Source organism: Euprymna scolopes, chromosome 46 (assembly GCF_053919585.1).
Source record: "Euprymna scolopes isolate OS-2025 chromosome 46, ASM5391958v1, whole genome shotgun sequence".
In the NCBI taxonomy this organism is placed as follows: Eukaryota; Metazoa; Mollusca; class Cephalopoda; order Sepiida; family Sepiolidae; genus Euprymna; species Euprymna scolopes.
Window position 1 is genome coordinate 187,135,079 of NC_136527.1, and position 26,714 is coordinate 187,161,792.

The 26,714-nt window shown below is 31.0% G+C and overlaps 1 protein-coding gene and 1 non-coding gene across 2 annotated transcripts; one reads left to right on the top strand and one right to left on the bottom strand.

Annotated features, from left to right (window-relative positions):
- Window positions 1–2,677: 2,677 nt before the first annotated feature.
- On the top strand, window positions 2,678–17,765 carry LOC145271373 (uncharacterized). The gene is made up of 2 exons (XM_080126915.1): window positions 2,678–3,085; window positions 15,835–17,765. The coding sequence occupies exon 2, from the start codon at window positions 16,165–16,167 to the stop codon at window positions 17,443–17,445; it is 1,281 nt and encodes a 426-aa protein (XP_079983041.1). The 5' UTR covers window positions 2,678–3,085; window positions 15,835–16,164; the 3' UTR covers window positions 17,446–17,765.
- Window positions 17,766–25,812: 8,047 nt separating this feature from the next.
- LOC145271529 (U1 spliceosomal RNA) lies at window positions 25,813–25,975 on the bottom strand. The gene has a single exon (XR_013865940.1). It is a non-coding gene; the product is annotated as a U1 spliceosomal RNA (small nuclear RNA).
- Window positions 25,976–26,714: the final 739 nt, after the last annotated feature.

Below are 26,714 nucleotides of genomic sequence, written 5' to 3' on the forward strand. Positions count from 1 at the left end.
TCTCTCATTTGTATTTCTGATATGTTTGCTGTTAACAACAAAGTTAGTCATATGGGTCACCGTACTTGAAAAATGATCACATTTCACTCATAAGTAAGTTAACTTTTATAAACACCCCCCGGACAAATTTTCCATTTTTTATTCTGTTGAAGTAATACATGAGATTTTGATTTAAAGTATTTTATTTCTTCTTAATGCAATGATTTTTTGTTAATATCAAGAAAAAAAACATTGAATGAAATAGAAAAAATATTGTAAGTGTCCAATATTTACTGGACAGTATTTTCAAATTATGAGGTTCCACTTAAAAAAAAATCAACGTGTTTAAGAAAAAAAAAAGGTTTTAAACTTTTGACTTTACATGTAAATTTGCACAAAACTTATTCGCAGTTTTATCTTAAGTGTGTCAAACATTCCGAAAAAATTCTGACACACCTAATCATGGTCATATGTATGTCGGCTGCTACAGGTATAATCAAAGAAAAGGCAAAAGCGGACAAGACATCTTTCCCCTTTATTATTTATTAGGCTTTATTGACAAGGAGCAAGAATAGACTGGAAAAACTCCAGCTCGAAAAGGGATGACTGTTTCTGCAGTCGAAGCTGAGATTCTAAAAGATGCTGCCTTCGAACTAAATGAACGGTCTACACACGGCATTTTAACGTTCACTAACAGCTGACCAAACATATGGGTAAAAAGAGAATACTTAGCTGAACAGCCAAGACCAAACATATGTGTAGAATTAGAAAGCGATCTTTTAAAACAGCTCGAACTCACAAGGTTTACGATAATGTATGATTGAGTCTATGAATGTTGCGTTGCTCTTAGAAAAGGCAGCGGATGATTTTCCAAGATTATTAATCAATATTAATTACATAAAGAAGGTCGCCATGTTAATAGCGAGTGACTTGCAAAACAGAATCGAATGCTGGTTTTATCGTTTGGCTGTAGTTTTCCCCTTTTACTATCAACTACACCAAGGCATAGTGGAGGGACGCTACTCGTTTCCCCAGGATCACTCTACTTACTCTGTCTTTAGTATGATTCGACCGAGGAGTGAATTCCAAGCTCTCAGTCCATTACTGAACACTCTAACCAGCGTGTTATATATGTTAGAGTACTTGGTGACATTTGATTTAAAGAATACTATGTTGCAGTCTACAAGGAAGCAGTCCCATGGTAATGTGCTCCATAGACGAGGAGCTCTTACATGTTCAGAGAAATTTCTCCTGTGACTGGGCCCATGAAAGCCAAAGGAAAGTCTTCTTGATGTTTCTGATTTTTTTTAGATGAGGGTTGATTATTTTTATTATTATTCATCGAACTACTGTTCTCATCTTGAGTGTGATTTTCACAACGTTTCGGTCGATATAACCTCCGACCTTCTTTAGGTGTATCTTGTCGAACCCGGGAGTGTCCAAATTCCCGAGTTCGACAGAAACATTCCTGAGTTCGACAAGATACACCTGAAGAAGGTCGGATGTTATATCGACCGAAACATTGTGAAAATCACACTCAAGATGAGAACAGTAGTTCGACGAATAATAATACAGAACGTCTTCTTGTGATGAAAAAACCGGGAGTTTTTAAGTTATTCATCTCTGTTTTAGTAAAGCATAAATTATGTTAAAATGTGTGTGAAATTTATGTGAATTTTATATGAAAATGAGTTGAAAGTGATTCATATAAATCAGTGTTAATTTTTGCATAGAAGTAATTTTTAAATTCGGCTTGTTGGTATTGAGGATTAAGTAAAAAAAGATGAAAAGACTTTTGTTTAAAATGTTGTGATAGAAAAAAAAATTGGATTTTGACGATACATTGAGTTCATTGCTTAACGTTAAGGAGGAACATGAGTTGGAACAGATACATTGAGTTCATTGCCAAGGCTGCTGCAAAGAAGATGGGCTTAACCACCGTGCTATAAAGTTACTTACGCCTGAGAGTATCGTTGTCCTTTTATTTTTGCCATGTATAGAGCAAGTATTGTTGCAGTATATCTTGCAGTATATATATTTATTTTTGCCATGGAGAGCAAGTATTGTTGCAGTATATCTGAATATATAATAACTATATATTTTAACATATATATAAAGATATAGATATATCTCTTAAGATATATACACATATATATTAAAGATATATATATATATATATTTAAATATACATGTATACATATATACGCTACTTTAATTGAAATACAGATATATTTACATAATATATATTTGCATAATATATATTATGTAAAGTATTTATGCAGTATATCTGAATATATAATAACTATATATTTTAACATATATATATATATATATAAAGATATAGATATATGTCTTAAGATATATACACATATATATTAAAGATAGATATATATATATATAAAGATATATATATATCTTTAAATATATATATATTTAAATATACATATATTTAAATATACATACATTTAAATACACACACACACACACACACACACACACACACACACATATATATATATATATATATATATATATATATATATATATATATATACACGCTACTTTAATTGAAATACAGAAATATTTACATAATATATATTTGCATAATATACATTCATTTAAACATTAATATAAACTGTTCTTGGGCGTTAGCATATAAGTAACGCAGAACAAAGATATCTTAGTGTTATTCTTTTTCTCATTTTTAATTTTTTTAGTCTTATGAATGTACAATACGTTGATAGGAAAACGTTTTCTAACACGTAATTAACGGACATTTAAAAATTTACAACGTTTCATTATAACGTTTTATCTTTTTATTTTTTTAATCTTTTTTAATCTTCATATATTTTCATTTTAAACTTTCATTTTTTGTTCATCCATTTTTTAAATCTACGTTTGAATCGGGTTTTTGAGTTTTTAATTTTTAACTTTTTCACTATTCATTCATTCTTGGATTTCTTAATGAATTGGACATTTGAAATTGTATTAATTTTGTAAAGAAATCCCTACAAATTGACCAAATTTTCAATTTTTGACATAAACAAAAAAGAAATCATCCAAATTTTTTATTGTCGTTTTCGTATTCAATTGTTTACAACGAAAGGTAAGATTGTTTTTCGATATTTTATTACTTTTAACAATGCAATGCATTTTACGTCAGTGTTTTTTTTTATTTCTATGAACGTCTCGATTTCCTCTTTAGCGGATCAGTTTTGTTTAAAGAAATTTAAACGGTAAAGAAATTGAAATGGTAAAATGTAGTTTTTTCACTTTAAATGACTGTCGACTGTGAAGTCATTTTAACGTTCAATATTTTAAATCGGTTCCTCCAAAATTGTGTACAGGAATTTATAGAAACCAATTTACTATCTAAAAAAATATTTATTTTTATTTTTAATTTTCTTCTGAAACTAAAAATTTGGTACTCATGTAGAGAGTGATCCGTGCTGAAATAATAACGTTATTATTTAAAAAGCCATTCTTAACATGGGGAGGGTGTTTTGTACCTATTCTGTACTTTAACCTTACGATTGAATAAAAAACATATCATAAAACTTTAATTAAACGTGGAAATACGATTAAAAAATAGCGTGGATCACTCTCTGCATTAGCACCAAACATTTATTTGTTTTATAAATGGATCCAGAATTGAACAAACATTTATTTAACAAACCTTTTTCTCCTTTCAGATTAAATTATAATTTAACTTTTTGATGCTTATACAAAATACGGACCGTGCTAAAATAGTAACGCTATTATTCAGAAACCCATGCTTAACATGGTGAGCGGGAACATAAAATAATAATCTGTAGTTTCATATAAAATTTAATAAACAACAAAAACCATAAGAATTGAATTCAACCTGAACATCCTATAATAAGTAAAAGGCAATGTAATCTGTAAAAAAGATTCGGAATAAATGTTTCTAATTCTTAAAAAATATGAAAGTTTCTAAAAATATTTATTAGCTGAGAAGAAAACAAACAACGATTTTAAAAAATCAAATATATAACAAGTAGACTTTTTTATTTTAAAGTTTTATTTCGAAAATAAAGTAATGTCGAATTGCAAAGTTAAAAAGAAAACATGGCCGACAAGTATAAATGTCTGTGTAGTTTGTGTTTTCATGATTGAAGTGATTATCGAGACTTCCCAGTTGAATGTTTGAATGTCGGCTATCTTGTCGTTCTAACTTACCAACTCGCCATTACTTGTGTTTTTAATTAAATAGACGCTTTCAAACATGTTAACACACACACACACACACACACACAAACAACAAAAAAAACTATCCAGGTAGGTAAAAAAGCACGACCATCGTAATAAATGGTCTTTCAGCTGCAAAACGACGTCATCGTCGAGGTTCTAGCAAGCAAGATAGTTGACACACTAATGAGCAGGAATTTTTACAGAAAACTTCAAAATTGGATTTAATAAAAGTAAATAAAGAACACGATGAGTTATATTGACAATCCTCCAATATTAATAAAAAGGGACGGGGTTATGCGTTAAAAAGCAATTGACCATTTCGTTGGATTATGGATTTTAAAGATTAGAATAGGTTCTTTATTTACTTATAAATTACATTTAAAAAGAAAAGGAAGGAACATTTTTTTACTATTATTGTCGTTCTCTTTGCGACCAAAATTGTTTATAAGGGAATTCGATGAACTGAACTCCATAGCGTTTTTAGAATTATCTAATCCAGAAATTCAAGTTTTACGGTATCGCTTTTAAATTGTTAGGTGAAAGTACAGAATATTTACAACACACTCTCCATAATTCATAATTTCATTTTTTTAAAATAAGTTCTGAAAAACAAAACGTACTAATAAGAAAGAGAGGTCGACCTAGACGAGAGGATCCAAAATGGCCGACCAGGACTGAGATACGACACGTGCCGTTGTTTCCTTAATAAATTATTTCAGTTAGGAAGAAATATCTCATGTATTAATAAATGTTAAATAATAATGAAACCTTACCAAAACAAAACGAAGTAAAAAAAAAAAAAAAATCTGACAATTCATCGGCTCTAGCTGAAATAATTTATTAAGGAAACAACGGCTCGAGCTTATACTAATAAATAGCAACTTACACACAAATAAATGTTAAATAATAATGAAACCTTACCAAAACAAAACGAAGTAAAAAAAAAAAAAAAAAAAAAAAATATCTGACAATTCATCGGCTCTAACTGAAATAATTTATTAAGGAAACAACGGCACGTGTCATATCTCGGTCCTGGTCGGCCATTTTGGATCCTCTCGTCTAGGTCGACCGAAAGAGATAAACATTTGAAATAACGCGCGTTTTTTTTTTTTTGTTTTTTTTTTTTTGTCTCAAACATTTCATGCCCTCACTTTGCTGTATTTTGTTTTTAAGAATTTAATGGCGGCGTCGTATGAAAAACAATGAATTCAGGAATATCTTATGTAAAATACGGCATTACTGAAAAATGCTATTTATGTAAACATTTGTAAATGATTTTACTGTTATATAACTCGAGAAAAATACTACGAAACAATTTGTTCAATTGTAAATTGTAATAATAACGTTATTATTTAGAAACCCAACCAAAACAGGTAGGGGACTCCAACTATTTTGAACTTAAACTAACAATAAATACTATAAATTGGAATTTAACCTGAAAAAATAAACACGGTTCGTATACTGCAGAAGTTCCAACAGAAAAGTTTAATTTTTTTTTTTTGCTTAACAATATACTGTGAAAAATGAATGAAAATTGAATGTAAGTTGAAAATCAAGCAGTCTTGCAATTAAGTCCCGGCAACTCTAGAAGGGTCACATCAGTATTTTACACCGTCAAATCACGAATTATTAGTTTAAAAATAAAAAAAATAATTAATATAAAATATATAATTAATAAAATTTCGACGAATTATTAAAGCATAAGACGACAACATTTTAAGAAATGTTTAATTTTAAAAGTTGTTTTTATTTTGTATAAATTCATATTTTGTTACGTGGTTCATTACTTCAGATTTTATTTTGTTCGTTTTTCTGTTAAGACAATAATACACTTTCTGAAATTTTTTTTCATTTTTCTGTTAAATAAATAGTTATGAATAGATAAAAATGTATACTTTGTTCATTTACTTTATTTAATCAAGTGCTTACTTCCAATATTTAAATATTTTTTTTATATTAATTACATATTTTTTAAAACTTTAAAAATTTTATTTTTATTTTAAAGCTAATAATTCGTAATATTCGTGATTTGACGGTGTAAAATACTGATGTGACCCTTCAAGAGTTGTCGAAATTTGCCGGGACTTAACTGCAAGACTGCTGGATGTTTAAGTTAAATTCAATTTTTACCGTATATTGTTAAGCAAAAAATAAAAGCACAAATTAAACTTTTCTGTTGGAACTTCTGCAGTTTACGAACCGTTTTTTTTTTTTTTTAGATAAGAGTTTCAGGTTAACTTCAAATTTATAGTATTTATTGTTAGTTTAAGTTAAAAATTGTTAGCTAGATTCCCCTACCCGGTGATTCTTTTCTGGGACGCCAGCTCGCCAAAAAGTACGCTACGGGCCAAATTTCATTCCATCATAAAAACGACTTTATACAGAAAAAAAAACAACTTATTTTTACACTTTTCTCTCGCGATTAACAGCAAGACTGCCGAAAATCCTAACGAAAATAGCACGGTCTGTATTCTGCATACACTGAAGAAAAATATAGTATTTTAACAGAAATTAATGGCACCGTAGTATGAAAAACAATGAATTCAAAAATATATTATATGGAATACGGCAGTACTATGAGGTGTACAAAAAAAGTATATTATGAATTTTTAATCCGGAAATTATATTTTGAAAACAGATTAAAGAAAAACACTACGGGGGGGGGGGAATTAACTTTCGGTCCCTTTTCCTAGTTTCTTGGCAATTTGCATTGTGCAGGCATGTTCGTAATTTTGGAAAAGGAGGAGATAACAACTGTTTGTTAATACAGAACAACTATTTTTAGCATCTGTAGTCGACCACAGCTGAATTGATATTAAGTAACAAGGAATTGTTGGAATAAATTATCGTATTTTTAGCAAAATGCGCAGTTACTAATTCTTTTTTTTTTGTATCGATTCGTCAAAGTATTTCATGCTTAATAGTATATTAGGAATATTTGGCCAATAAAAGAAAATGAATTTATTTAAAGGTTTTTCGTAAAATTACTGAAAATATTGTTTTGCTAATCTGAAAGGTAATAATTACTATAAACATATTTCAAACCTTATTTCAAATTATTTACGGTAAATGTTACCTTGCGTTACAACAGAACACCGACCACTCTAATTTGTTTTTTAGGGGCATTCGAGGTCGCTGACAACGTATCTGATAATCAAACCCGCCGCAAATTTACCGTTTGCATGGTATGAACCCTTAGAACTTGGGACTATTTTGTGCCATTTCACCACATTCGGTAATGTTTTCTCACATGATATGTTCGCGTGCGATCGGGCGTAGTGGGGTGTCGTATCACATCGCGTTCGCATGTACTGAAGGAATCTATGTATATATATATATTACTGAAATTAATGATGCCGTCGTACGAAAAAACAATTCGTTCATGAGGTATAAAAAAGTATATTTATGAATTTTTTAATCCTGAAAAATGCTGTTTATGAAAACATTTAAAAATGATATATATATATATATATATATATATAAATATATATATATATATATAAATTAAAAACATTACGAAACAATTTGTTCAATTGTAAATCGAAATAATACCGTTATTAAGAACCCCAAGAGGAAAGGGCCCATTTCGAACTTAAACTAACAATAAATACTATAAATTTGAATTTAACTCCCATCTAAAAAAAAAACCCCAAAAACGGTTCATAAACTGCAGAAGTTCCAACAGAAAAGTTGGAACTTCTGAAAAAAATATGAAAAACTGGTTTATTTCACTTGACTTACATTGACTTAAATTAAGGCCTAAACTTTTTTAAACAGAACGTAATTATGGACGATTTTTTGTTTAAAATGCATCTAGCACATTTACTGGATCATTATGAGTAAAATTTTTTAAACATATGTTAATTTTGACATAATGATTTCACCTGAAATGCGTTGGGTTTAAACGATTACGAATCTACACAAACACTTTATATTTTCTTGTAATTATTTTCTATAGGTTAATTTGACATATATTTTTTTTTAATTCATTCTAATTTCGACATGATTAGTAGTTGTCATGTTTTCATTTGAAATGCGTTTATTAAAAATATCATTAATATAAACAAACACCGAAAAATCTTTCTGGTGTACATAGCCATAACGAAACGAATTTATCATATTTTAAAAGTCATGTAAATGTATAAGGTAGTTAAAATATTTTAGGGAAAACTATCTTAGGCGATTAATGGGAATTCGCAGGCATCACAATATAAAGCCAATAAGCACGGCTTATTGTTGAGTTATCTTTCTTTACTGGTATTTTTAGTAGAGGATCATAGATAATTTCTACAACACCTATTAAATGTGATGTTCTTATTTAAAAATAAAACTATTTGAAAAATGTACGTGATGTTTGGAACATATTTTCGTTTCGTGAAAACATCACATGAAACAAATAGTAGTCTGAACATCCGTTTTTATTGTAAAACAAATTAACTAATTGGCATAAAATAAAACGTGAAACTTTTGTAAACAATTTTTTAACTTGTGTTTTACGAACATAAGTAATGCTTGATTTGGATTTCTTGAAGCTTTACATTTCCAACGTGTCTTCGAGTCGGTAAAAATTATGATGTTGAGGAGAAATTAATCCAATTGACGGCTGTTTTTGAAACGAGATTTTTTAATGTTTTATTTAAACGCCAATGTTAATTTTATTTTTAATAAAAAACTAGGTGTTCTGTTTTTCGTTTACATTACAAACTTTATATTAAAAACTTTATTAGACACACGAAGAAAATATGTCATATCTTAACTTTTTACAAACTATTACGTGCATAAAAAATATACTTTATAAAATTCCGAACGGCTTTGGCGGGGAGGAGATATATTTAACGGGATCTCTAATCTGTTTAAATTTTAAATAACGATTAACATTGACATTTGAGTGAAAACACGAAAAAAAACTCATTTCCCCAAAACCTGTCGGAAAAATCATTCATAAATATATTTTAATTAAGTTTGGTTAAAGAAATTTAGAATTTTATGAAACATAAATAAAAAAAAAATCATATTAATATTTTATGTTTGGTTAAAAGAATTTGCAAAGCCTCTTTATGTATGTATATATATATATATATATATATATATATATATATATATATATATATACATATATATAATCACAGTGGCGGCTACTGTCTAAGATTAGTGGGGGTGCTGTTTTAAAAAAATACCTGTTGTTTTTATATTGTGTAAAAATAAAACAAACATAGAAAATATACATAATTTATACGTATGCACACGTATAAAAATACAATAACTTAAAGGAATCCTAAATAGATGTAAATATTTTACTTATTACATTCATTTGAAAGTAAACTCCATTCTTCTTGTTTTAATTTGTGAGAAAAGATTGATAATTTTCTCCTTAACTTCTGAATGACTGCTGAACTTTTTTTTTTCAAATGAAAGCACTGCAAGTGCATTTAGTCTTTCGCAACCCATGGTGCTCCTTAGAAAAGTTTTTACTCTTTTCAGAGTTGAAAAACAACGTCCTACCTCTGTAGTCATGGGAATTGTCAAGATAATATTTATGAGTTTTGTGATTTCGCTAAGAACATCGTTTAAATTGTTTTCCAAAATAAATTTCAGGAGATCAGTTACTTTGCAATACTCATGGATATCTGACTCATTATAAAATATTTCTAGCTCAGTTTCAAACTTTTCTTTGTCAATCATGGGATATGCTTCAGTTAGAACTTTTTTCTTAGAACTACCAAAGCTTTTCTTGTAAAACAATTTAGCAAGTATTAAATGTTTAGTTGAAGAATATCTGACCGTTATATCAACAGATATATAGTCACACAGTTCTTTAGCTTCGCCCTTGACTGATTTAAGGGTTTTCACAGTATTTGGTGTTTCTTATCTCTAAAATAGCAGTTTTGAAATTTGTTATGTATTCGTTGACTTTATATATGCTAATTTCCTGAGAACCAATTTCAACATTTTTGAAATAGCTCAAACCAAAATATGACTATTTACTCGTTCAAATATTTCAGAATTCCTGTCGCTTCTGCAACGGTCTCATCTACATATGATGTTGACTGAATTTCAGTGACAGTTTTTAATGCTTGAACATTTACATGAACTCTATGTATGTTAAAGTTCCACCTTGTGGCGGATGGAAGTGGAATGCTTACATCCAGATGCTTCTTGAGAATGGGCAGACGCTGTGTGTGGTGATCTAGAAAAGAAAGTCGGAATATTATATCGTTTCGTGTAATGCTTTCTGCATTTCTCATTAAATTAAGTTGATGCGCATAACAGTGAGTGAAATGTGCATTACTATAAACTGCTTTTATTTTCGCCTGAACCCGGCTTTTTGCCTTTCATGACATTAGCACCATCAAATGTCTGAGCTATCAGTGTTTGGCGATTCCCTTAAAGGATTATATCTAATTGTTGTAGAATACATTTTGATATCCCATAAGCGGTTTGGTTTTCTGGAATAAAGAATCGCCAAAAGCGTTCAAGTATTTTTCATCTAAGACGTACCGTAAAACAATGATCACGTAGAAAGAAAAAATAAACGTATATCCAGAATATTGAGTAGAAATGACTTGGAGGTGCTGCAGTAAAAGTGTCAGAAATTTCGTGAAAACTATTGAATAATTCCACCCGCTATCTTATGAAGCTTATAAAACAAACACCGTGTTTTTAAGGGTTTTAAACTTCTAACTTTACATGTGAGTTTCTAAAAACACTACTTTTTTTGTTTTAAATTTGAATATATTATTTATTGATCTTTTATCTTCAATTTGTGATATATAAAACTTTGGTACATTATTTACTTTTTAATAGACATTTGAAAATGGGGGGGGGGCTGTGAATTAAAAAAAAATGTTTGTCTAAAATATTATATTCGGTTTATTAGAAAGAGCATAAAATTTCACAGTGACCCTGAAAATATTGTAAAAATAGAATCAATAGAAACATTTTGATAGATTTTTAAAGTTTAAAAATTGAAAAATACTGAACTCGTAACATTCAATTAATTTCATTACTATTTTTTAAAAATATATTTCTATTACTTTTTATACAACTTTAGTAGTTTATTTTGGAAGTATAATCCATAAAGAAAATAAACAACCCACCTTTAAAAGAGAAATTACGAGTTTTTTTTAATATTTTATTTGCAGTTCGTGTTAGGGGTGTCAAAGATTCCTACAAAAATTTTGATACACCTAGTGCTGCAGTTCCGCAGGCACGAGCCGCCACTGATTATATCCCAAAATTACGAAAATCGATAAGGGTAAAAATTATTAAAGAAAATAGAACATGGATTTGGAAAAAAACGGTCGTAATACAGGAGGGCTCAAAAGGGGGATAATTTTGCGTTTTGATTTAAACAAGATGGCGGCAATTTTGCACTTGTTATCACGATTAAAGTTGTTTTGTTTAATAATGCAGTAATACTCAAGTAATTTTTTCAGAAGGGATGAATAATTTAAATGAAACATTTTTCGAATTAAAACAACATTGGAGGGTCAACAACAAATTAATAATTTAAATGAAACATTTATTGAATTAAAATAACATTGAAGAGTCAACAACAAATTAATAATTTAAATGAAACATTTTTCGAATTAAAACAACATTTTTTATTGAATGATTATCAATCGAGAACTGGCTGCATAATGATAAATACGAATTTAACGACTGGGAACATAAAATATTCTTCATCCTCTGCTGGTTATGTTAATCATTTGATGAAAATTCTTTTTATTCTTTTCTTTTTTTCAATTTTAATCTTTCTTGTACATTAGCTATGAAAGGGAGATAACTTTTTATAGTCAGTTTTTACCAATCTATCGTTTCCATCTGAATTTTTCTTTTTTTTTAATTCTGTATTACTGGTCTTAGCCTAAATTTAAATTGATAATTCTAACATTAACTTTTAATGACAATCTCATTTTATTTTAAACTTATTATATTGGGTGTGTACACACACACACACACATACATACATACATATATATATATATATATATATATATATATATATATATATACCAATTTATCGAAAGTCCCTGCGTTTCTATCTTAATTTTATTTTATTTTCTATTAAATTAATAATACTAACATCATCTTTTTAATTGCAATTTCACTTTTATTTCTCACTTATATTTTGTATATATATATATATATATATATATATATATATATATATATATATATATATATAAATATATATATATATATATATATATATATATATAATTCCTTTTTCTTTGTGGCGTCGATGGGGTCAGGGTGTTCTATGGAAGTCTCATTGACTCAAACAGATAGTTGACCATACGTAACTTTTTACCCCCAAATACATATATATAATGTGCTTCATAATTATGTTTAATCTTGTTTTTATACAATGATTAATATATATATATATATATATATATATATATATATTTATATATATATATATATATATAATATAGATGACATTTTATCTTCAATATTTACCAATTTATCGACCCCCCCCCTACGTTTCTATCTTAATTTTGCTTTATTTTGTATTACTGGTCTTCGCCTAATTAAAAAATTAATTCAAACTTTATTTTCTTAATTACAATCCCATATAAAGTTATCTCCCATATATGTGTGGCATCCGTCAGTCGAAACGACTATGGATCAGCGCCGTATTAAGATGTTGCCTGTTTGCATCCTTTTGTGTGACTGTAGAGACCAATTCTTGATTTGCATAGTCTGCCACAGCCTTGACATACGAAGGTTGTTATGCAATTTGCCGCTTCGTCCGGCTGTTCCGCCTGTACACTCGCTCTTCTCCTAGCTCTCTTTGCAGCATTTTCAACATGGAGGGTCCTCTCGCTGATGATAATCCCCTGGCGTATCATTTTCCTCCAGGCAGTTCTGTCAGCTGCAGAGGCTTCCCATGTATTCCGGTCCACCGAGAGAGCCTTCATGTCACGCTTGCAGACATCCCTGTAGCGAAGGTGGGGTCGCCCCCTCTTTCTTGAGCCTGAGGCAAACTCGCCATAGAGAAGGTCTTTAGGGATGCGCCCATCATCCATCCTGCGCACATGGCCCAGCCAGCGAAGACGTCGCTCACGCAGTAGGGAGTAAATGGATGGGATGCCCGCTCTCTGCAGAACATCAGTATTACTCACTCTGTCCTGCCATGTGATACCAAGTATCCTACGTATACACCTCATATGGAAGACCTGGAGTTTCCTCTCTTGTGTTGAGTATGTAGTCCAGGATTCACTCCCATACAGTAGAACACTGATGCACGCTCTATAGACGGTCATCTTGGTGGAGGTGGTAAGGTGCCTGTTTTCCCAGACTCTTTTAGTTAGTTTAGAGAGGGTTGTAGATGCCTTTCCAATCCTTTTGTTTAGCTCCACGTCCAATGAGAGGGTGTCTGAAGTAGTGGAGCCTAGATATTGAAACTGGCGTACGACCTCTAGTGGTGTGTCTTGGATTGTGATGCTGGGTGGGGAGGCGGTTGCTTGTCCCATGACTTGAGTTTTCTTCTGGCTGATGGTGAGACTGAACAGGCTGCAAGCATTAGCAAACCTTTCCATCAGTCTTTGAAGACCATCTTCCTGATGCGATGCTATAGCTGCATCATCGGCAAACAGCATGTCTCTTATCCGAACTGTCCTGGTCTTTGTCCTGGAGCGGAGTCTGGCGATGTTGAAGAGACCACCATCTGACCTGGAGTGCAAGCAGATACCATCCGTTGTGTTCTTGAAAGCATGCTCCAGGAGTAGGGAGAAGAAGATGCCGAAGAGTGTTGGGGCCAACACACAACCCTGTTTGACACCACTCCTCACCCCGAACTCAGCAGACATGCCACCATTAAATTGCGCAGTGCTCCTCATGCCATCATGAAAGGATCTTATGATGCTGAGGAGTTTTGGTGGGCATCCGATCAGTGGGAGAATTTTGAATAGTCCATCTCTGCTCACGAGATCGAATGCCTTGGTTAGGTCTCTGAAGGCAACATACAGAGGCTGGTTTTGCTCTCTGCACTTCTCTTGCAGTTGGCGTAGGGAGAAGATCATATCGATTGTTGATCTCTCTGAACGAAAACCGCATTGAGATTCTGGGTAGATTCGGTCGGCAAGAACGTTTAGTCGCAGTAATACTATACGTGCGAATAGCTTGCCAACGAAACTCAACAGTGAGATACCGCGGTAGTTGTTGCAGTCACCGTGGTCCCCTTTGTGTTTGTAGAGAGTGATGATATTTGCGTCTCTCATGCCCTGAGGCACTGAGCCTTCTCTCCAACACTGTATCAGAAGACTATGGAGGGGCTCAAGCAGGCTAGCCTTTCCACTTTTTAAGACCTCTGCTGGAATATAGTCCTTTCCTGAGGCTTTTCCTGATGGCAGTCTGTCTATTGCCTAGGATAGTTCTTCTATGGAAGGCTCCTCATCGAGCTCATGCATCAGTGGTAGACGATCAATGGCATCCAGAGCAGACTGATGTACCATGTTTTCCCTGGAGTAAAGCTCGGAGTAGTGTTCAACCCAGCTGTCTAGCTGTTTAACTTTGTCTAGTATGGGTTCACCCGATTTAGACTTCAGTGAAGCAGTTTTATATATGTGATAACTTTATATGGGATTGTTTTATATATGAGATAACTTTATATGGGATTGTCATTAAGCAGCTAGTTTGAATATATATATATATATATATATATATTAGTGTGTGTGTCATAGCATGTTTATTGTTTTTACATTATAATTCACCTTTGAACATGTCGTAATCAACGGTTGTATTGTGGCTATAAAGTCAGACAATGAAGAAACTCCAAACCGGATGTTTTGTCAGGATTTACTCTGACTCTTTTTACCTTGCCTTTAGTTAAGAATCAACAAAGCAGCAGAGTGGAGCTATTCGTTTATAGCTGATGAATATTATTAGAATATTAAAATATTTCAAATTTTCACAAAGAAAGTCTGAAATATTCATCGTAGTTATGATTGTATCAATATAAAATCAACCTGCTGACCATTGCTGATAAGATAAGCTGTTCAGTTTAGTTTATGGGACAGAATAAAGAGGGTAAGAATAAAAAAGCAAACATGTCATAATAATCACAAGAAAAGCATCATCTGATGATTACTGAAGTCTCCTGTTCAAGAATGAGGGTACATTCAATCAAGAGACCGATCAGCTCTTAGATATGATGAAAAGCAAAAACAAAAACAAAACAATCAGAAATTTTATGATTATAATAATTTAAGTGATTTTTCTTAAACATCATGATTGTATCAATATAAAAGATATTCATCATAGTTACGATTGTATCAATATAAAAGATATTCATCATAGTTACGATTGTATCAATATAAAATATATTCATCATAGTTATGATTGTATCAAGATAAAATATATTCATCATAGTTATGATTGTATCAATATAAAATATATTCATCATAGTTATGATTGTATCAATATAAAAGATATTCATCATAGTTATGATTGTATCAATATAAAATATATTAATCATAGTTATGATTGTATCAGCATGAATGTGAAATCTCTAAATAATTTTCATAAAGAGTCAAACAAATTCCATAACGATAAACATTAAAAATATTTTATTACAAAAATCACTTAAAATAATATTGGCAATAAATGAAATAAATTAATATGTTTTCTTTGCAGATGTTCCTGCTTGAACGCTTTTGTTGAATCTGAACTAGTATGTGAATTTTCCTCTTCTTAAAAAATACATCTAGTGCAACATATGAGCCACACAAAAGAAAACTCTTATTTTTGTACAATGTGTGCATCGATTTTTTCTAAGAAATAAAATCTAATGCGATATATGACAAAGCTGAGGATTCGTGTGAAATGTTTTATTCTGATGAATCAAATTCAGTAAAACATAAGGATTGTTGTTAAATTGTTTGTTCTCGATTATCAAATCTAGAGAAGCCTGTAAGAACTCTTTCTGGAGAAACCAAATCTAAAGAACGAAATGTAGCGATACATATGAGTACTAACACTGGAGAAAAGCTATATTCTTGGGAACAGTGTCAATATAAACGTTCTAATAAACCAAATCTACCGATGCATATGAGTACTCACACTGAAGAAAAGTCGTATTCTTGGGAACAAGGGGAATATGTCTGTTCTGAGAACCCAAATCTACCGATCCATATGAGTACTCACACTGAGGAAAAGCCATACCCTTGGGACGAATGGGAGTATTCACGTTCTGAGAACCCAAATCTAGCGATGCATATGAGTACTCACACTGGGGAAAAGCCGATTTCTCGTGAACAACATCAATATTCACGTTCTGAGAAACCAAATCTAGTAATGCATATGAATACTTACGCTAGAGAAAAGCCATATTCTCGTGAACAATACCAATATTCAAGTTCACAGAAACCAAATCTACCGATGCATATGAGTACTCAGACTGGAGAAAATCCATATTCCCGGGAACAATATACATATCCACGTTCTGATCATTCAAATCAACCGATGCATATGAGTACTCACACTGAGGAAAAGTCGTATTCTTGGGAACAACGGGAATATGTCTGTTCTGAGAAACCAAATCTACCGATCCATATGAGTACTCACACTGAGGAAAAGCCATCTCCTTGGGAAAAATGGGAATATTCACGTTCTGAGAAACCAAATCCAGCGAGGCATATGAGTACACACACTGGAGAAAAGCTATATTCCTGGGAACAATTGGAATATTCCCGTCCTGAGAAACCAAATCTAGCGAAGCATATCAGAACTAACACTGGAGAAAAGCCATATTCTTGTAAACAATGTACATATTCATGTTTAACTCCATCAAAACTAGAGAGTCACGTAAGAACTCACACTGGAGAAAGACCATTTTCTTGTGGACAATGTCAATGTTCATTTTCAACTAAATCAAATCTAGTGAGTCACGTAAGAACTCACACTGGAGAAAGACCATATTCTTGTGGACAATGTCAATATTCATTTTCAACTCAATCAAATCTAGTGATACACGTAAGAACTCACACTGGAGAAAAGCCATATTCTTGTGAAATATGTGATTATTCATTTTCACAAAAAGCAAATCTAGATAAACATATTATAACTCACACTGGAGAAAAACCATATTCTTGTGGACTATGTGATTATTCATGTGCACAGAAACAACAACTTACGAGGCACATGAAATTACACATTAGGGGAAACCCATATTCTTGTAATAAATGTGTATATTCATGTTTTACTAAACGAGGTCTAACAAAACATATGAGACACCATAAAATGTGAAAGTTAGATTCATGTGAACAATGTTAATATTAAAATTCTCGTAAACAAAATCTTTCTACACATTTCAGAACTCACACTTGTTAATCTTGTAAACAATGAGTTTATTATTGTTCTTATACATCATATTTATTGAAACAAAAAAAAATTTTCTGAACAAATAAATGCTTACTTGAAATAACTTAAATGCTAACTTAACATTGTCCTCGGACGTCTTCAGAATTTCTTTATAGGTTTCTGGGGGGATTTTCAATGCGGATAATGCTCATTATAAAGTCAGCTATTGATCAAAACGTCGTTAACCATAAGATATCCATATAAAATAATATGAAAAAATACAAAATAATGCCGGCAGATAAGATAAAAGACAGAAATGAGACGATTTCAAATATAAAGTCTTGATAAAATCTATGCAGATCCGTGTATCTCCATCATTTGTAGCAACAAAGAATGGAAAATTTATAACTCATAAAACCCATGGATTTTTATCAAAAGAAATTGCTTATTGTCGGAGCCTGCAATGTAGATAATTCTCACACCTATTAATAAAAAAACATCATGTATAAAAATAACATGAAAAAATACAAACAAATGCTGCCCCCAAGATAAAAGACAGAAATGCGTTTTAGATATAAAGTCTATATAAAATCTGTGCAGATCCATGTATTTCTATCATTTGTAGCAACAAAAAATAGAGAATTAAGAATTCATAGAACCCATGGATTTTTTATCAAAAGAAAGTTTTTTGCTATCACTACTCCAAATTTGTAGCAAATAAAATAAAATCCTGGCTGAGAAAATTAAAGAAAAGAAAGCGATGTCACTGCAAAGGAAAATAATTCACTGGTTCGACCCCAAAATAAACTGTCGGCGACGAAAGTCTCTTTGTTTTCAATAAAAACACAAATATCAACTCTCATAATTAAAAAAGAGAATCACAATTGGCTTCATTCAACGATGCATCAGAAACACATCTTAAACTACACTTCCATTCATTTGTTAATTCATTTGAACAGTTTTAACCATGCCATCTCATCACTTACAACCATTATATTATTTGTGAATTGACTCCCATATACGTTCCTTCTCATCAACAGTTAATAACGTAAAACTCTCAAACCGTCACTCGTTTCCATCAATGGCAAAGACTCACTTTATCTTTTTCGTTATTATCACACCGTCACTCACTGGTTCTTTCTCGTTACTATCAATGGCAAACCTACTGGACAATAACCTTAGAAATGCGGAAGCAGATGGTCAATAAGTGCAGAGTATGGAAATGTAGAGAAGAGCTCAGTTGTCAAATGTCAAACTACGAGAATTACAACGACCGAAATAAAGAGTTACTGCTGCTATTCAACATTGTAACATACAGCACCCTCTGTCTGGAGATTAACCAGATATCTTAAGCTTCATAACTCTAAATTAGGAGTCTCTCAATTGCAATAACAACGGGCGTCCTGAGCACAAAACAAGACAACGTGTTGAAAACTGAAGCTCTAGAATCGACCGATTTTTTGCAGAAAAATTGTTACAGATAAAACAATTTATCGCCTCTTACAGTGCTGTGACTGCTGGAGAACATAACCTGCAGGCTCATTATCTTCTTGTATATAATAAGAGACTCAATTCCCCTCTCTGGACAACAAGAGATGGCACATAAAAACTTACTATGTTTACGTCCTTAGCCATTACGTTACCTTGGTGACCTTTGACAGGACCCCTTCACAATATAACTAACGACTGCAATTACATACACATTATTTCGTTATATTAAAAAATTACATTTAGTCCGAGGAGCGCCATGACCCTCATCGTTCTAATTTAAAGAGTAAGTAGATAAAATGTCACCCTCACTTTACCGACTACTTTTACGACACCATTTTACACCAAGTACTTTTATACTTTTACATGCTTTTCCTGGGTATTAACCGTCATTAACTTACTGCACATTTCTAAAACGTACGCATAATCCTACCTCTTTAATCGGACAAAAATGATGTCTACCTGTTAAATATCCGTCGCCGCTGATTGGATGAGAACTATTCATTCTACAATTCCGACATTCGGTTATAACACCAAATAAACGAACACTGATCATCTATTAAAACGCTGCCATTTTTTAAAGATATTTTTTCAATGAACTAAAAGAAAATGTTTTACAAATTAATTCCTTTTTCAATTACTCTTTTAAAAATATTTTTTCAATGAAGTAAAAAAAATGTTTTTAGAAATGAATCCATTTCCTTTTTTTTTTACTTTTAACGATATTTTTTCAATGAATAAAAAAATATTTCACAAAAAAATCCTTTTTTTTTTCAATGATTTTTAAAGATATTTTTTCGACGAATAAAAAAATTATTTCACAAATAAATCTTTTTTGGCATTGTTTTTTTTTAAAGATATTTTTCAATTGACTAAAAACGATATATTTCGGAAATAAAACAAACAAATTATTAAAATACTTATTTGTAAATTCCTAAGAAAATCTTTTCTTAAAGAAGTAATTTTTCCTATACATCGGTCGGTCGGTGTTCTTGTTTTTTGTGCACTTTTGAAAATGCCCGATCTATGGGTCAGTGAAATACAAATCCTCCGGATTTTCTTAATACAAATGTATTTAACCACATTTTTATATATTTATTTTGATTATTCTGATTACTGGTTTCAGCTTCGACTAATCAAATAATAATGAAATGTTCAGTCTTTAATAATATGATGAATTTCCTGTTTTCATATATTTTAGTTTTTAATGAATTCGACACACAAAAGAGAACATTACTGGAGAAATCGCAACAATTCTTCATCATTGACAAATATAATCTGAACTTGATAGGAAAACAATTCGGTACACTTTACTAATTCCCAGACATGTTTACACTAGGGACGAAATAACGATTACACCGTGTTGTTGCGGTGATCTAAATTCATTGTTGATTTTTTTCTTTAAATAATTGCACGTTTAAATCGTGATTTTCATATTTGAATTTTGGTTCTTTTATATTTTCATATATTTTATTTTTTAATAAATTTAATTCACACGAAAAAAAGTTGTATCCATTTACTAAAGAAGTCAAAACAAACAAAACGAATTCTTCTGTTTTTAACACAAAAGAAAATCCCGATTTTTTTTTTCATTTTGTATTGAATTCCTGGAGTGAAAAGTAGGTATTTTTTTACACGTATGAAATTAATCCCATTAAATCCATTTAAACATTTTATTTTTATTGCAATTCAATAAACAATATTGATTCAACCATGCTTTATAACAAACATGAAAAAAATATATGAATCTTCGATTTTTAAAAATCGGCCCTCTTTCAGTTTAGGCAAATTGAAATTAGGAAGATAGAAAAGGAACAGCAGTCGTCTGACACCGGTTGAAAGAATGCAATTTGATTGGATAGAGAAATTATGACGTCATTACTATGAAATATTGATAAAAATTGAAATTGTTGAAAAAGAATTAGAAAATAATTTAATAACTAAGTATTTAATAATTAATAGTATTTTTAGAATTAATTTTTTTAAAGTTAAGATATAATTTAAGAATTGAAATTATTGTAAAAGAATTTAATAAGCATTTAATAATAGTATAAAAAGAATTAATGTAGAAGCATTTTTAAAAGTTAGTCATTTAAGTAACAATTTGATCGCTGACTGATAGTGAACTATTTTACTTTTATTTTAAACTATATTTTATATTAAATTAAATATTAGCGCGTACAATATGTATCAGAACAATATCAGTTATAATTATCTTTGGTTGCTTAAAAAAACTTTTAAATAAAAAAAGTACTTTCTTATCATGCATGTATTTATTTATTAAAAAAATTGTTTTCTAATACTGTCAATTTCAACAGCTTATAAATCAGTAACTGTAAACAAAAAAGGTGTTTCCAAAATAATCAATTATAATAAACAGAACGACTCATAGAAATCTATTTATATTCTTTTTTCCATTTTAATATACTTTCATAGAAATGTTTCTGTTATGTAAAAAAAAAAAAAAAAAAAAAAAACCTATTATTTCTGAGTAACTTTTTTTCCAAAAAGATAAAATCCTGAATTTTATCATATAGGAAGCAGAATAATATAAAACTTTCTCTACTATTTTTAATTAAATTTTAAATGTTACATTTTCCCCAAAAGTTAACAATTGGCGTTTTTGTTTTGCACAAAAAAAACGTATATAAATAGTTTAAAAAAAAAAAAAAGAAAAGTTTTTTGAATGAATTAATTTGTTTATTTTTTGTCTAACTAAGATTTAGGGCGATTTTCCAGAATATGCATAAATATTTTAATATAAGTACCTGGATTTCAAATAATTCCACTTATTCATATAGGCAACCAATTACTTCGAGTCGATTTGATTACTCTGTTTACATTTGTACTTGATAAAAAGCAAACTACGGAAGACCAAAAAGCAAAAAAAAACTTATTTTTCAGTGACGAAAATTTCAATGTATTATTAACGCTGAGGCTGGAGAATACCAGATGGGTTACCATTTGTATGAGTTTGGTTTTTAATGTGTATGTGTGTGGGGGGCCAGTCGCTCCAACATGTGGAGGAAGGGGGGCAATTTAAAGCATAATAAAAAAAATTATTTCAGCGCGTTTGGTCCACCGTAGTCGAAAGGCGGCAAACCTTTCCACACTGGATCGAAAAAATGATGATATTTTTAACACAAAGGGCACAATATTTATCGATTTGTTTTTTGTATTGATTCTTCAAAGCATGCCCTATTTAATAATGGTCATATATTATTCACATCGCTAAAAAGAAATTGTTAATTTATTTATCAAAGATTTTAAAATGGCTTTTTTCGTATAAATATTAAAAAATCTTTTGTTTTGCTTAACTTTAATGAATTATTTTACTTAACATATTCACCGAATTTCACACTTCAAAACTCAAAAGTGGGATAATTAAACACAATCGAAATTTTCATATTCAGACATCAAAATAAGGTATGCAAACAAGTTTTTTTTTTAAATCTATAATCCCATCCCTTACAACAACACAATGTTTTGTTCGGTTTCAGATGATTATTTTAAGCATATTTGATACCCCCTCAAAACAAGGGGGGTTGTAAGCAAAAAAATATAGATATATAAATATTGTTTATGAAAAATAAGTACACTGTTATAAAGTTCATTCTTTAAATAATCGCTGAAAATTTCGTATTGATTGGATAATTACTTGATTTTTAGTAGATTTTTTAAAAGACGGTTCGTCAAAAAGTACTTGGCTGCCCCCCTCCAGTTTTGGCGGTGTCTACCTAAAGTGCAAGAGGGCCAGATTTGGTGTCAGAAAAAAAATCGGTTTGTGTCAAGAAGCGAAAATAATTATAAAAATAATATTATAAAAATAATTATTTGTCCAATCATGCGAACTGTGTGTGATATATCCAAATTGATGAAATTAAGAAAGTGAAAGGAGGGGTGTGGTCATTTTTTTGGCTCATTTGACACTTTTTGGTGTTCTTACCCTAATGCACGACGGGCGGCCATCTTGCTTGCCAAGCTGTAGTGATTACGTTGGATAAAGAATGTCTTCAAATATGAATAAGTACTCGTTCACGCAATAAATAAATGCGATATTCGTTCTCAGCGTACCCAAAACTGTTAAAAGTCGACAATTCAAGGATGAATGCCGATTGGTCCGTAAATTAAAAAAAATACTGTTTTATGGTCATTATTATACCATAGAGATGTATGTATCTGATATCTAGGGACTGCCAAATGATTGTGAAGATTGGACCTCATGTGTCCGTGACGTCAGATTTGTGTTAACTATACGAACTATGGAAAAGCAGAAGCGAATTAATTTTTAAAACCTTTGTTTATCTTCTTCAAACTGCAATTAATAATTAATGTTTGTTATAATTTTTTTAGGTTTTAAGATTTACAGTTTAACGATTAATAATATTATAAACATTTGTATATTAAATATGAAATACGGTTTTACTGTTACCTACGGTTTGGTTACCTACGGGGGTTCCATATTTTCTTCGGTAAAAAGAGACTAGAAAATATGAGAGGGCTACGAAATGCTTAATATTTGTGCAATAATATTTTCAAATTGTTTTTAATCTGGCGATAAAATAGTTGAAAAGAGTCATGTTTACATTAAAACTTAATATTTAAAAAAATGTTTAAACACAATTAATTAAAAAATATATGTTGTAATGTTGTATATTGGTTTATATTGGAGGAGATGATATTTTAAAACGTGTCATGCGTTATCTAGTGGATGTAAGATATTGTTCTTTTAAATAAATAATAAACGTATAAATCGTATGTATGTTGTTTAGCTAGGAGGACATGATATTGACGTGTAAACTGAATCATGTTGTATTAGACTTATCACATGGGATATCTTTACAGTTCATATGTAAGAAAAATAATATATGCTTCATACTTTTTTCTTCAAGAGTTCTTCTGTATCTTCCCGCTGCTCTGTGACAACCATGAAGCGATCAGCATCATATAATTGAGACAACTATTATTATTTGTGAAACCATTAAAACAATTCTTTATATTTTTATAATATAAATTTATTACAGTTGTCTCAAATGGTTTTCACAGGATCTGCAGTTTCTACATTTTCTGTTCATACAGCCCCCTCCAGGCTGTCTGTCCACCCTTGTCTAGACGTCTGTCTGCTCTGGTGGTCAATCCTCAACTCTCTGAATCTCTCCAAAACTAACTATATCACGTGTTCTCTTACGTCACCATATTACGCTATGATCACAGCCTAAGAGTCATAACATGAAAGTAACGGAACATTTTGAAATAATGGAATTTTAATCGTTTTAATCTTTTAAAAAATAATTAATTTTTAAGAAGTTTATTTTTCTTGGCATTAAACAATACGAATATGGGATATATATATATATATATATATATATATATATATATATATATATATATATATATATAGAGAGAGAGAGAGAGAGAGGGGTAGTAGGAAAATAGATATTGAGAAAAATAGGGGTAAAATCTTTTAGGTGAAATTATCTATACCAGCATGAATAACATCTAATGTCATTTTATCTCATCATTTGTTCAATTTTATTTTAAGAACTTTAATATTGTTACAAGAAGTAAAGAAGGATTAAGTCTCCATGATTGACCACAAAGAATAATCAAGAACGTTAAGATCACGTGATTAGGGAGGCCATTCTTGTTTGCTGATCCAGGACTAAAGTTGTCTGTGTTACTTGAGCGGTTTGGCTTGTCGCACCATCTTGCAATCAACAAATACAGAATTATACCATCAGGTTAGTGCACATTTTAAAATGTCCTCAATGTAACGTTCTTTGTTAAGAACAAGAAAAAAATAGTCTTTTGGCATTTAAAAAAAAATGATGGAGATTCCCCTCTTTCAGAAATGGCTGCTCAGACCATCACTGATGATGATTTCTTCATTTTGAAAATCTTTTCTGCATTATCAGGTATTCTCACAAGGACTTTTTTCATTTTGATGCTTGTGGGATGTTGAAGTGAGAATAACTTTTCATCTGTGAAGATGATGTTATTGAGCGTGCCTTGTCTGATAATAAGGCTTAATAAGAGTCGATTTCTGATGAGTTTCTTTGCAATTGTGGGTGCAGAGAGAACTGTCGCCTTTGGAGCTTATAAGATGACATTAATAGGTCACTTCGACATATCCTTCACATCGTTCTTGGTGATGTTTGTGCTTTGTTTTCCATTTGTCCCATGCATCTTTTTGGATATTGTCTGTTTTTTCCTTAATTTTTGTTATAAGTTTAGGTGTTCTTTAGGTGTGGGGACGTTGTTTATCTTTGAACAATGAACTTTCCACGTAATGATAAATCGTCCATTTTTTTAAACATTTTGTTGATTTTGAGGTTTTTCCCCCAACTTGAATATTTCTTGTGCACGTACGTCATTCTCATGTTGATCTATGGTTAATCTTCTCTCCAATTCAACAGACATTGTTTAAAAATTAACATCTTTTGTTTCTAAAAAAAATTAGAAATCATACATTACATTATCATATAATGACAATTAAATATTAAATTTATTTTAATATTATCATAAGAAATAGTTCAGAAATTTTGTAACAGGGCTTATGTCCACACTGTATATCGAAAGAAGACACTTTCAGTAGCTGTAGCCGACAGCTAGACGAATTCCTCACGATTAAACGTTGATTACATTTACATGCAAATTAGATACAATCAGAACGTTGGAATTGAAGTGGATTATAAACTGGTCGAGAGAAATTGCCTATTTCTTGGTATTACAGAGATTAAGGGTGATTAAGCGGAGGGAGTACAGACCTACGAGTGAGAGGTACTTGGAAGAAGTAGGAAAGGATTTCTGATTTTGATTGTATTATCGGGGTGAGCGCGAACGCAGACCCCACACTTAGAAATAGCACGCCCGAGTCGTCCACATTTGGGACGATCGCAAAGGTCAACCCAACCGCAGTGCAATGGATGGGCCTCGCTCTGGGGGAACGACCGTAATGATCACCGTTACCCCCACGTAAGGTAAGTATTATTTTTTATGTGCCCACCACTGTTTTTATATCACATTTCTATACTAACCACGATCAAACAGCAATAAAAAAATAAAATACGCCCACATAATTTTCACCAATATCAGTATATCACAACATTTCATTCACTAATAACAACAATTCATAACAAATAATTTACTATCATTTAAACGTACCAATATTTTCACAAAGTACCTCAATTCTTAACGGAACTTACATTTTACTATAATATTCAATGTCAATAGTCTATTGGTATTTTTTAAAAAATGATGGAGATTTACCTCTTTCAGAAATGGCTGCTCAGACCATAACTGGTGATGATTTCTTCATTTTGAAAATCTTTTCTGCATTATCAGGTATTCTCACAAGGACTTTTTCATTTTGATGCTTGTAGGATGTTGAAGTGAGAATAAGTTTTGATCTGTGAAGATGATGTTATTGAGCGTGCCTTGTCTGATAATAAGGTTTAACAAGAGTCGATTTCTGATGAGTTTCTTTGCAATTGTGGGTGCAGAGAGAACTGTCGCTTTTGGAGCTTATAAGATGACATTAGTAGGTCACTTCGACATATCCTTCACATCGTCCTTGGTGATTTTTGTGCTTTGTTTGCTATTTGTCTCATGGACCTTTTTGGATTTCGTCTGATTTTTCCCTAACATTTTTGAGAAGTTTAGGTGTTCCTATGGTGTGGGGATGTTGTCTATCTTAAATCAACGAACTTTCCAGGTGATTAGTAATC

Coding starts and splice junctions, on each gene's coding strand:
- LOC145271373 (XM_080126915.1), top strand. CDS start 16,165: ATGAGTACTAACACTGGAGAAAAGCTATATTCTTGGGAACAGTGTCAA.